This window comes from Neolamprologus multifasciatus, chromosome 11 (assembly GCF_963576455.1).
Source record: "Neolamprologus multifasciatus chromosome 11, fNeoMul1.2, whole genome shotgun sequence".
Lineage (NCBI taxonomy): Eukaryota > Metazoa > Chordata > Actinopteri > Cichliformes > Cichlidae > Neolamprologus > Neolamprologus multifasciatus.
Window position 1 is genome coordinate 29,387,505 of NC_140449.1, and position 12,391 is coordinate 29,399,895.

Genomic DNA, 12,391 nt, shown 5'->3' on the forward strand with positions numbered 1-12,391 from the left:
TTTTATGAGTTCAGTTGTTCATCCTTGTTACATGTTAAACAGATGAATTAGCTGCTGATTAAATCCTAAGATTTCTTGCATGGTCAACAGAAGAAATCTCGGGATGAGGAGTAAAATGTTCTGGGTTTAAAAAAACAAGAAGGAAGAAGCATTCTCAGACACAAACGCATAGGAGGCGCAAGCTTTCATTTACCACTAGGGGGAGGCATAATCATGCAGGTGTGAAAGACGAGCCAGGATGGAAAATTCTAGGTATTTCTGTTATACCAGCATATAACATGAAAGGTGATGAAAGCTACTAATTAGAATATATTTTGACATTGGCAAAGCAAAGACAGTTCTTTAACTTAAGGAAATGTGTCAACATTGGCATTCTGTTATAGATTAAATGCAATTCTGCTTATGTGAGGATAGGGTTGTTGTAAGTCAATGGCACGTTATGGTGCTCGGAGATTTAAGATGATGGTTTCCTATACTCTTATTGGAAGATTAGTGTTGGAGTGATATCAAAGGAGTGTAATGGTGTCACTTCCTACCTAGGTGAATGTTCCTCTACAGTGCAACACATCTGTCAGAAGATAATCCAATACACTATAATTTTAACATTATATTTTAACCATAAAGTCTTAAACTACTTTATTATTATTAGTTAAATGAAATTATGTTTTGCTTTGAGTTTAAAATATTTTACTTTGCTTTATCATTATTTTTTTGTTGTTGTTGTTATGTTGCCAAGCGTAGGAAAATAATTAATAATGAGGACATAACAACAGAGTTTTAATTATAACCTTTGTGCGTGTTTTCAGTTGTATTGTTATTATAATTTTTTAGAATTAATTTTGGGAGTGTTTATGACAACGCCTGTTATACATCTTTCTTTTTAATGTAATGGAGAAACACAACAGTAACTCACTAATTTGTTTTTCCTGAAATGATGTATTTATTATTATTAATTTTCTTTAATGAAAACCATGGTTCCTGTTATTTTATCTTGCTCCTTTTTTTTAAAACACGGTTTAAACTGGAAATTTTTCAAGGCTTACGTCAGTCGTGCGTCAGTAAGTCAATGCAATAAAAGGCGGACTCAACCGTTCTCTGTGCGTTACTTCCGCTCGAGAGAAAATGCCAGAGATGAAGCGTTAGGCAAGAAGCTAGCTTTTTGTCAAATATAGCCTAACGCCGATTTTCTTGTTGAAGTATTTTTCGTGTAACAGTTTGGTGTTAGTTTGAAGTTAACAAGATGACCAACTATATGAGGTCGAAAAGGAACCAGTGCACCTTCATAGACTATCTTATTCCTCAAAATGGAGTCCTAGAGGGACCAATGCACTATGGATCGGGAAATTCCTCACCGCAGAACGCCACAGGCTCCTCTAAAGACTCTAGCAACGGGATTGTGTCCAATGGTACCCCCAAACGGCCGGACAACCTCGAGGTAACCTCAACAAACGGGTATAACACAAAAGCTATCCGGGACCGGGAGGAAGACGGTTCGTTGCCGAGCACCCCGGAGTTTCATTCGGACAGTGAATCCGACGAGCAGCTGGAGAGAGAAACGAAACTCCTTATTCACAGTTTTTTGGGTGACTTTACTGGACTTTCTCAGCCTCAACGAAAGGAAACCAAAGCACTAAAGACGATGAAAAGAGTTGTTGCGGACGTATTAGAAAAGCACAGATACGCTTACAACGGTAAGTTGAAACCAGTCTGTGCGGATTTTGCACAAAGACCTTTCAGAGCGTTTGTCTGCTTCGTCACAGGTTGCCTTTTAACTACTTCAAGTCACCACATCAAGCTTTCAATTTTTAAACCGAGACCAAACTGCTAATATGCTAAAATAGAATTTACACATTTCACTAAACTTCGACTCAGAATAAGTGACTTCGATTTTCTGATCTAGTCTAATTTTCTTTTCGCAGGAATGATTAATAAACTGTCATTGGATGAAAGAGACGAGGATATGTCATTTGTCGGTGCTGTAGCGAAGAGCCTCTTTGGAGACCACACGACCAACTGGGGTCGTGTTGTCAGCTTTGTGGCCTTTGGGGCAGTGGTCTCTCAGCACCTGAAGGAAAAGGGCAGGGACAACTGCGTGGCGCTAGTGGGCCAAGAGATTTCTGCATACCTGCTGTCTGAGCAGCGAGACTGGATTGTCAAAAACAATGCATGGGTGAGTAGTGACAGGATTAGGAAAATAACTGCATAACTTCCTTTTATTGTCCCAGAAAGTATTTTGTGTCCAGTGAACATAATCTGCCTCTTTCTTACCCCATCTTTCTTTCTTCTTTCCAGGATGGCTTTGTGGAGTTCTTTCGAGTAGCAGACCCTGAGTCGATAGTCAGGCACACACTCATGGCCTTTGCTGGATTTGCTGGTATTGGGGCAACACTGGCCCTGTTGATCAGGTGAATTTGTTGGACACTGAGCAACTTTTTTTTTTTTTTTTTTGCCTTCCCCATTGGACACCTTTTCAAACCGCTTTCGAGAGGTGGAATGGACAAAAGGAAAAATGTTTCAGATTACATTATTTAATTCAGAGGTCTATTTTTGCTAAAAGATGTCATAATAAAAAGGAAAAAGACACTTTTTTTTTCCTTTTTTTGCTAGTCTTTTTTTAATGATTGTTTACTCACTATATTTTGTTGTATAATGCTTTGGTGGCAGTGGTTTGTAAGAATGACCCAGATCAAAATAGGAAGCGAAACATGCATGATTCCAGTTTCCAAAATCCATTCAGATCTTCTACAATCTTTTGAGAATCTCTGAAGTCAAGAGAGTGCTGGAGGAGGTGGATTTGCATGAGTGTGGCAGTACTTCCTGATTATGGAAATGCTGGAACTGCACTAGGAGACAAGACCAACAACATGGACTTTTGACTGTAAAAGGATTCTGGAAATTTTGAGTCTGTTGAAAAGCTGAACAAGGACTAAAAACAGTTTGGGGGGGAGAGGCTATGTGCTTGAACAGAAAGCAGTCTATGATCCAGCTGTAAGCTACAAACCTGTACAGATCAATTAAAAATATTTAATTTACATAGTTTGGCCTTTTCACACTTTTTGCTTAAAAAGGAAATTCGCAAAAGCAGGAAGTTGGTTAAATCTATGCTTGTTAGTTCTAATGCTGCTTATTTAGGCCTGTGCAGTAAAGTTGACACCTACACATTTGTTAGCCTTTTATACAGTCACACCACAACCCACATGCAGCGCAATGGCTGCCATTTCCTAGAAATTTGAGACTGCAGCAGCACCTTCCTCACACTAAGTGCTCAGCTGCATCCGCACTTCTAGGTGCATCTGTAGCAAATTATCTGCAAAGAGCTGGTGCACAATAACTGAATTCAACAAGCAGATTGTGAAACTAGGGTAAAGGAGTTCATAACATCCTGAAATTACATAACATTGTCTACTTCCTGTGTTTTTAGCTACCTAGAGACTAGTGACTTATCACATATGGCACATTTGATTGGGTCTTTACATTTTTAATGTCTGGATATATTTTTCATGCGTTGATGCAGTTTATTCCAGTTTGTCTTTTAACTGCACACATCTTTAAAGTCTTTGCCATCCAGGAGGTTTCTAAAGTACACTTGACTTCTACGGTATTCTGCTGCTGTTTTGTTGATAGCAGTCCTGATGCGTGGCTTCACCCATATTTGTTCAGATCCTCCTGTTGTCTCGGGTTACAGAACAAACACTCACTCAGGTCTCAGGAAGAAATGGAGAGTGTCTCGCCATGGTGATGATCCACAGAAGGCCTCCCCTTGTCTTCTCCTGTGGCTAATGTTATCTACCACCCAGGTTACCTCTGTAGTTAACTGTGAAGAACAGACTGGTAGACAATAGGGAATTAAGGCTGAGGCAATTTCATAGAGGAGTTTGCGCAATACCCGAATGCACTGGGTATGCAGAAAAGAAAGCTCTGCAGTGTGAAGCACACAATCTTTAAACAACCTTGAGACTGGTAACTAGGAAGTGTGTGTGTGTTAATTTCTCCTTCTGAAGGACTAAAGCTTTGTTTTCCATCGGTAAGAAGTGGAAGATCTAATATGAAAAGAGCAAAAGTGGTGTGCACAAAAAGAGGGAAGCACATTATCACTACATGTTGGCAAACCAATTCTGAAAATGCCAGTAATTTAGACAAATGTAAAAACAAAGATTTTGTATTGAACTGAAAATGAAACAGTTGCTGAAATGGTTGTTGTGCTTGCAAATTTCAAAGTCATTGTGGTTTATACACTGGGATAGGTGGTCAGTTGCAGCAAAGGGAAGCTGTAAGATGAATTCTGTGACCGTCTCACAATACACCTTTTTCTGTTTTTTTTTAAACTTTTTAATTTTCCAACTGCATTAGTTATGTTCAGATACAATAGTGAAGCTGTAAACTGAAAAAGCTCACTCCAACACATCAGCTTGAATTCCTTTCGTGGGATAGTTTGAGTGGTTTAGAAACCTTTGTCTGCACATACCATCACAATCTACCCACGCAGAGAGATAAAATGGTTGAGCCTAATCTATCTTTACTCAGACTGCAGAACTCTTCTGGATATCAGTCAATATACCCCCCTTTGACATTTAACACTAGTGATTTTGGTCTTCAGCTCATTAGGTTTTTGTTTTATGGTGCCTCTGATAAGGCAGTCTGCCTAAACTCCCAGCAGAGATATTCAAAAGTAAACTTCAGAAAACAGTTTTGGTTTCAAGTCCAACCCATTTCAGTTGCTCAAGTGTTTCTTTTGCAATTTTGAAACATGAGCCATAGGACCTGCCAAAGATGGTATTGGTTAAGTTGTTCTACTTCCTCATAGCAACAGCCCGCCCCTTGATTTTAAAATAAGCAGTGTTTCTGAGAAGTCAGCTGACGCAGAAGTTAATCTTTAACGACGCTGCACACTGTAGAATTCTGAGAACTCTGACCCTGAGATACAAAGATAGGCCCAGTTTTTTCGCAGTTTGCATTAACACTGCGTAAAAGGGGAGCAGAATTTGTTAGATTAAAAAGTTAAGTGCTTGCATGCCCTACTAGCCACAAAGAGACACAACAAGAGTTCAGAGCTGCTTCACTGGTGCAGAATTAGAGGCTTGCACTGTTTACTTTAAGGTTTGAGAGGAAACTTTAATTAAACCTTTGACTAAGTCTGTGCTTGACTTGAAGAGAACCTGTTTAAATAACTGTGCAAAGTATCAGCTGAAGGCTCTCCTTTAATGGCAGGAGTTCCTTTGAGCTAAACAAGTCTAAATATATCTCAGGACACTGATGTAAATAAAAATGTAAATGGCCTGTATTTAGTGCTAGATCAAATCCTAGTTTCTACACTACATTTTGCAGACATTAAAGCTAAACATTCACTCTGTTACTTTTGGTGGCTGGGGCCCGTTCACAGCCTTTATCTCTGCTGACACTAGTGTCCCACGCTTCTTTGGAATCTGTACTTATAACTGGTTTTCCCAGAAGAGAAACGCCTGTTGAATGCCATTACCATTTATGCAAAAAGCAGACATGTGCATGCACATTCTCTCTGATAAAAGCAGCTACAAACCTGTCCTTGTTATAACTCACACAAGCCTTTCATTCATGCTCAGTTACTTATAAATGGATGTCAACAGTCTGTTGTTTATTTCATTTATTATTATTTTTTTACAGAAGCAAAGAGTACATATGATCTGTTATGTGCTCATTGTGCAAGAAACCTGCCATGAAAATATTGAAACCACTTTGTGTAATATAGTCCACATTGCAACTCAGTGCTACTGGATGATACTTAGATGACATTGCAAAACTTTAAGGACAAATTACAGTTCTATAGATTTACAGACAAATTTTTGAACAACTTTATTCATGACTGTTCATTAGCGATTGTTTTGCACCACAATGGTTCCATGATACTGGACTTCACTACGTCATACTATCTTTTTTTTCTTCTTTTTATGATCAGATGGTTGACTTCAGTTCACCTTACACCCAGTGGATACCTGCCACCTCGAGTGTCAGAAAGTAGAAACGTGGCTGCAGTCTTTTTTTTATGTGGTATTGTTAGAGGAGATACTATACAACAGTTGCAACAACAACAACAACAAAAAAAGAACTTGAAGGATGTATCAGAATCTGTGAAAGCCCCTGCCTGTGGCTAATATCTCAGTCTTCCTAGGTATTCCTGAATGCACCATTGTAAAGCTCAGCTTAAGTAATTAGCTGATTCGGTGTACCTGGTCTGGAAACAGAATAACGCCACTCCAGTTCAGAAGTCAGTCCCACTCATTCTGACTTCCCATTTGGCATCTCTCCATCCATTGTTGCTTTTTGTTAATTAAGCATTCAAATATAAATAAGCCATCTACTGCTGTGTCAGATTGCCACATTGTTTGTCTTTGGGTTTTCAGCTTTAAAATTCTATCTTCTCCTGTCTAATCATACTTGTGTGTTCTGTGGTAGGAACTGTTCATAGATATGAGTGTCTTGCTCCCATGCATTTCCAAAGCCTTTGTTAGCATCATTGTTGGAAGCGGCTATTTCAGGATGTAGATAAAGAAACAATGTCTTTAAATAGAAGTTTGTTTGTTTGTTTGGTTTTTTTTTTTAAAATAATAATTGCAGACCAGAGGTTGTGTGGTTTGCATTCGTCAATGGCTCAGCCTGAACCTTTGAACATTAATCTCTTCTTGGTGAGGTGATACTTATCTCAGATCAAATTGGATCTACCGGGTGACGTGTCACGTTCCTTCCCGAGTGGAGTCATCTCTCCTCCTGAAACTTTATTCTTTGACTTGACTGATGACCATAGTGCAGTATTATCGGCTTATCCGTGTTGGCAGTTATGACATACAGGCTGGACTCTTGTCAGTTTCCACTGCAGTCCTCAGTTTTCTTTTGACACCCTGTACGTTTAAACTGTGTTCATATCTTTTTTCTTTAAAAAACAAAACAACAAAAACAAAAAACACTTCTTATAGTAGTCTTATTAATGGCATTTATTTAAATGAGTAAATTTTATATTGTTTGGCAGACTAGATCACTTCAGGATCAGTTTTAGTTCTCTGCCTAGGTTCTCTGTAATTTTGATATAGGCGTCTAGTTTGTGATGTTATAAATAGCTAAGGCCTACCACTGTCTAGTACGCAAAGATATGCAAACTACAGGAAAATGATGCATTTGTTTCCAAATTAAGTTGCCAAGCAAGTTTAGGATTTTCCATAGAAATAAATGCACTCTTCTCTTTTAGTGAGTGTTTGCTTTAAGATAGCTTATTGTAAGGCTATTCACACAAAAAGTCTTATAATAATAATAATTAGTTTTTCTTGGTTTCATTTGTAAGCAATAAGCATCATAACATTGTGAAAAATGTCCATGATGGCTGCTGTGGAGAAGCTGGAAGACTGCTTAACATTTTGAGTCACTTCTACAGTAATGTGCAAAAGTCTTATCCATCCTTAATTTCTTCATACACTACTCAGAAAAATTAGACATGTGACATGTAGTGTAGCACAAGTCGGAGAAAGGGTCGGTAATCATATAACATTTTTAATCGGAATTACTGTGGTTTGTTTAATATATGCACATTTTAAAAACAAAAGTCCAATCATGGAGGTGAGCATTTTCCATCGTATTGCATCACTTCTTCTTTTGACAAAAGTCATTTGTGAACTGACCATTTCTTGTATTTCTTTTCTCTTTTCCCATTCTTGCTTTATATTGGATGTCACTTGCACAACAGTAATATTTTGTGTCACCTACTTTGAGTCATATGTTTCCAGTGCGTGAGAAGTTTGGACTACAGGCAGGCCGGTTTAGCAACCACACGGTTACCTTATGGAGCAAAGCTGTTGTAACATGTAGATGTAGAACATCTTGCTGAAATAAGTAAGGCCTTCCTTGAACAAGATGTAAGGAAGATGGCAGCATGCATTCCTCTTAAATCCTGTATGTGTTACTCAGCATTAAGATGTTTAAGTTGCTTGTGCAATGTGTACTAGTGCCCCATCATTATGGATGCTATTATTTGATGCTAGCTTCTAAACAGAACACATTGCCCCTTGTCTCTCTGCTCGTTAAGATGCCGTTAACAAAACTGAGATAGTTTTCCACTTCATTAACACCATCTTAAATGAGTTCAGGCCCAGAGAAGGCACCAGTGATCCTAGGTCTTGTTTATACACAATACTGTGCACATGTTTTGTGCCAGCCCTCTTTATATTTTGCTAGGGAAATGGGGTGTGATTGACTGAAATTTATATGGAAATGCAGTATATAAGCCTAAAACAGAATTTGTACAACTCTAACAAAGTTGAAAGTCAACATCTGACCATCTTCATTCTTCAGCACAGCCTCAACTCTAATACTGTAATCAAGCTTTCTTATAATTTCTTCAGCAATAGTTCTTAATTGGCTGTTGGCTGCCATTTCTGTGTAATTTTACACTGGGTAGTCAATCGTCAGTAGCACTTCACCAATCACATTGCTAACCTATTGTCAATTAACCTGATTAGTTGTCTGATTTTCCAGAATGTAACAAAAGCATTTGGTATTACCCAACTTCACTATTTGCTAGCAATAAGATTTGCATCGACTTTTCAAATTATAACAGCTCTTAGTGTCAGTTTTTTTTGTTAGTAATATTAAGTAGCATTTAAATTAAACATCTCACAACTTGCTTTGGGAACAGCACTGAACATCTAACTTTATCGGCTCATACAGGTTTCTTTCAGGGTTCGTACGGGTGCTTGAAATCCTTGAAAATGTTGTTGTTAATGTTGTCTTTTCAAGGTATGAAAAGTGCTTGAATTTCAGATGTGGTGCTTAAAAGTGTAGCTGTATTTCATTCACCACAAACAACTATCTGATTGAATAGTTTTCCTATCAGATAGAGAAATGAGTCGCAAAATGTAAAAGCAAAATTTCCCCGCCCGGCTGCCATGTTTCTGTTTCAACGTGTGACCCCGCCCCCCCCTCGGCCAGTCGGGGATGAGTGCGCTAACATACCTGTAGGTTGCTGTTGTGACGAGTGTTGTCGGAAAACGACAATGGCGGAGTTTGCGCTCTCCAGTAGCATGATATGTGAGTGCTAGTAAATAATTTTCCAGTATGTGTACGTTACACACGGTATTTTTTTTAAAATTATAATTATTATTTTGCTATCAAACTCGCTGGAGAAATGATTGAAATGCACTGAGTGTGATGCAGTATGGCAGCGCTATTATGGAATATGCTGTGAACTTAGCTAACATTACTTAGCAGTGATATGAATTAATTTACTCAAGTGAAAGCTTTAAACATTAGCCCTATACATAACTAGCCAACTTAGGCTTTCTGATTAACCCTCTGGGGTCGATGGACCCAGAGTCTCCATTTCAACTTGGGTTGAACGTGCAGACTTAAAACTGTATACCAGTTGTTAAATTGTGTTGATAGGCCACTAAAACCAGTGTTTGTGTTTTTTCTGAATAAAACAGTGGTGTTTACTCCGGGAAGAAACGGTTAAAAACTATTTTCTAAGGAGAGCGCTAGCAAACACGCTTTGCCTGTGAGTGAAAAAAGAAAAAACACTCCATCCCGATTGATGTCGACCAATCAAAAAATGACGTGGCAACATGCGGCATCTGGTTGTTTGGGAAGAGGGGGAAGTTTTAGGAGTGACCGGCGAGTGAGCGAGAGAGAGAGTTTTGATACGTGAGAGGTTTGTGACGTTTGCCATGTTTGGAGTCTCAAGTTAGTGTGTTGTCTTGTGTAGTTAGTGTGTAGTGTAGTCGTGTTTTGTTTTGTGTGTCAGTTTTACTAGTGAACGTCACAGTTGCTGCAAAAAAGCCACCAAAGGCAGATTGCAGTGTAAACGCTGAGTGACACACCTGCTGTCAGACCTGCAGGTTTATCCCTGTGCTGTTCTCATCTGTGTTATAGTGAGCACAAACTATTTTTTGGAGTTGCCTAAATAATTTTTGTGCCTTCTTATCTGATGCAGAACAGCTGATTCTTTTGTAAAGTAGTTTTAAGTAGTTATATAAAAAACTGAGCCTTGGCTGCATTTTTAGGTAAATAGTACCATATAACTTTGTTGTTTGCAAAACTGACAATTTATTTAAAAATGTACAATTTCTATTTGCATTTGAATTTATGAAAATGATTCGTTAAACATGCTTGTGGTTTTTACAGTCAAAAATATCACTTTCTACTCGTATTTTAAATTTTGTCTGAATTTAGATAAATTGTGCTGATACAGTATGTCGAAATGAGAAAATAACAGATTAAAAACTCTATCTTGCCAAAGATGAAATATAGTCAAAAATGGCCAATTATTTCCTGGACCCCAGAGGGTTAAAGGCTAAAAGCAAAGTTGTCACCAAGTACTGTTTATATTTGTGTGTATTGCTGCAGCTTTTTTGAGTATTAACTTGGTGCCTTTGGGTGAAATAATGGTAATATGAGAGACCGATCCATATGGTCACAAAGAATAGCTACTTGTTTCTGTGCTACCAAAGTTCCCCGGCTTTCATTCAAAATGTGTTTGGAATTGTACGTGATAATATGACGGATGATTAATTCAATAGATTTTAAGTAGATACTTGTAAATTTTCTTAAAGTCTTATGTTGAATTGAACGATGTGATCTATTCAAAGCCTTTCCCAGTCAGTGCTGTTCTCCATGCCTGTCTGACTCTACATGATGTTATTAGCACAAACACCTTAAAGGTGATCATTTAGGACTTCAGCAATAATACAGACAGCAATGTAGTTAGCAATAAAACAGTTTAATTGGGAATTAACTTAAAAAAAACAAACAAACATCTCCTATTTCTTGTCACACAGGAAAGAAGCATCAATGTGCTGGAAAAGCTTAAAAAGGGACCTTGAAAGTGCTTAAGAAGTGCTTGAATTTGACCCTGAAAAAGGCATATGAACCCTGTTCTTTGTTTTTGGAACAGTGTAGAAGTTTCTAGCTTAACTTCAACTACTTCCAAGGAGTCTGAATTAGTTTAAATCACCAGCTATTGGCCTTCATCCGAGACCTTGATGCAAACACATGTGTGATAACTGTCAATGGAATAACCTCTTAAGACTTTATTCTTTATTCTGCCTGAAGGAAATCCTGTGAGCACAGATAATGCGTCTTTAAAGATAAATAAATAGTCCTTTAAGAAAAAGAAAAAACCAACAACAACGTGCTATTTGCTGCTTTGTGACACATTTTCATTTATTTCCTCAAGCTGAAGCTTAACTCTAGGCTTTTTCTCAGCACATTTTGTACTCTACAGCCAGTCTTTGACCCTGAGTGGAGTCACTGGAAGCTTGTTGTGTTTTGTTCTATTCCAAGGATAGAACAGTTTGGTAACAAGAGTCACATTCTGTCTGGAAGGGTGGGATGTTCCCAGCAATGTTCCCAGCATGTTACCAACAGGAAGGAAATTGCAGCGCATTGAGGGATAAATAGCAAGCCACAGAAGCCTGTGCTTGTCAATCAGTAACTATTTATCAAGCCTTTAGATGGCAGTGTCTTTTCTTATACTTCTTATATTTTTTTAACAACAAAAACTTTACTCTGAATTTACTTTGCATGGGCTTAAATGAGCACAAAGGCAGAAAAATAACTTTCTGACTGCTTTTTTGAAGTTACAGTTTGTCTTCTGCTGTGATATAGTCTGGTAGCCCAATGTACAAATATGCCATTGAGACATGGGTTACCGTTGGAGTTCTATAGTAACATGATTTCTTAAGTTTGACACAATAAAGTGACCTGAGAAATGGAAGTGGTTAGATTAACGCATCAGTGTGGCCCAAGGTCAAAATTTCCAACTATGTCCTTACTGACTCCCAACTCTGTGCAGTCATCTGAGTCTAGAACTGTGAGTACAATACTGGAATTGTGTCAACATTTATCTCCATATATGGTAATTTCACTAAAAACAACTTTATTTTTTAACATGTACCATTTGAGCATAGCTATTCAGCTGGATATTGACACAGAGCCAGCCTGCCTAATAAGATACACACAAACCTAACACATGATGCAGGAACTACCTTAGTCAATAAAGAATATTTAAAGTTGTAAATTGACAGAAAAAACATGCAGTTAGTCTAGAAAAAAAGTAACACGTGGAAGCTTTTGGGGGCTCCATGTAAGTTGGTGATATTGTCTGGTTGGGAACCTGGTCTAGGAAGAATGTACAATGATCTATATTATTACAATGACATTTTGCAAAGAGAACCAGAAAATGCAATCCCGTCCAGCTCTGCATTCATGCAAAATATTCAGGTTCAAAGTCAGAATGAAAATGAAAGCAAAACTAAATTAAGTTATAATCATAATAAACAGAAGATTTATCGTAAGAGTTTGGACAGTGAGGGGATATAATAAATCTAAAGACTCTTAAGTGCAGATTGGTGTCACCCGATAAAATCTGGTTTTG

The 12,391-nt window shown here is 38.0% G+C and overlaps 2 protein-coding genes across 5 annotated transcripts in view; both read left to right on the top strand.

The window, feature by feature from the left end:
- Positions 1-12,391, top strand: part of atg5 (ATG5 autophagy related 5 homolog (S. cerevisiae)) — a 445,274-nt gene that overhangs the window by 411,792 nt on the left and 21,091 nt on the right. The window lies entirely within an intron of this gene.
- mcl1b (MCL1 apoptosis regulator, BCL2 family member b) lies at positions 1,090-6,562 on the top strand. The gene is made up of 3 exons (XM_085176825.1): positions 1,090-1,691; positions 1,920-2,170; positions 2,293-6,562. Exons 1-3 carry the CDS (start codon positions 1,241-1,243, stop codon positions 2,407-2,409), a joined length of 819 nt encoding a protein of 272 aa, XP_085032951.1. The 5' UTR covers positions 1,090-1,240; the 3' UTR covers positions 2,410-6,562.

Bases quoted from the DNA above. Each gene is read 5' to 3' on its own strand.
- mcl1b (XM_085176825.1), top strand. From the start codon at position 1,241: ATGACCAACTATATGAGGTCGAAAAGGAACCAGTGCACCTTCATAGAC. The intron at 1,692-1,919 runs GTAAGTTGAAAC...TTCTTTTCGCAG, and splicing joins GCACAGATACGCTTACAACG to GAATGATTAATAAACTGTCA. The intron at 2,171-2,292 runs GTGAGTAGTGAC...TCTTCTTTCCAG, and splicing joins TTGTCAAAAACAATGCATGG to GATGGCTTTGTGGAGTTCTT.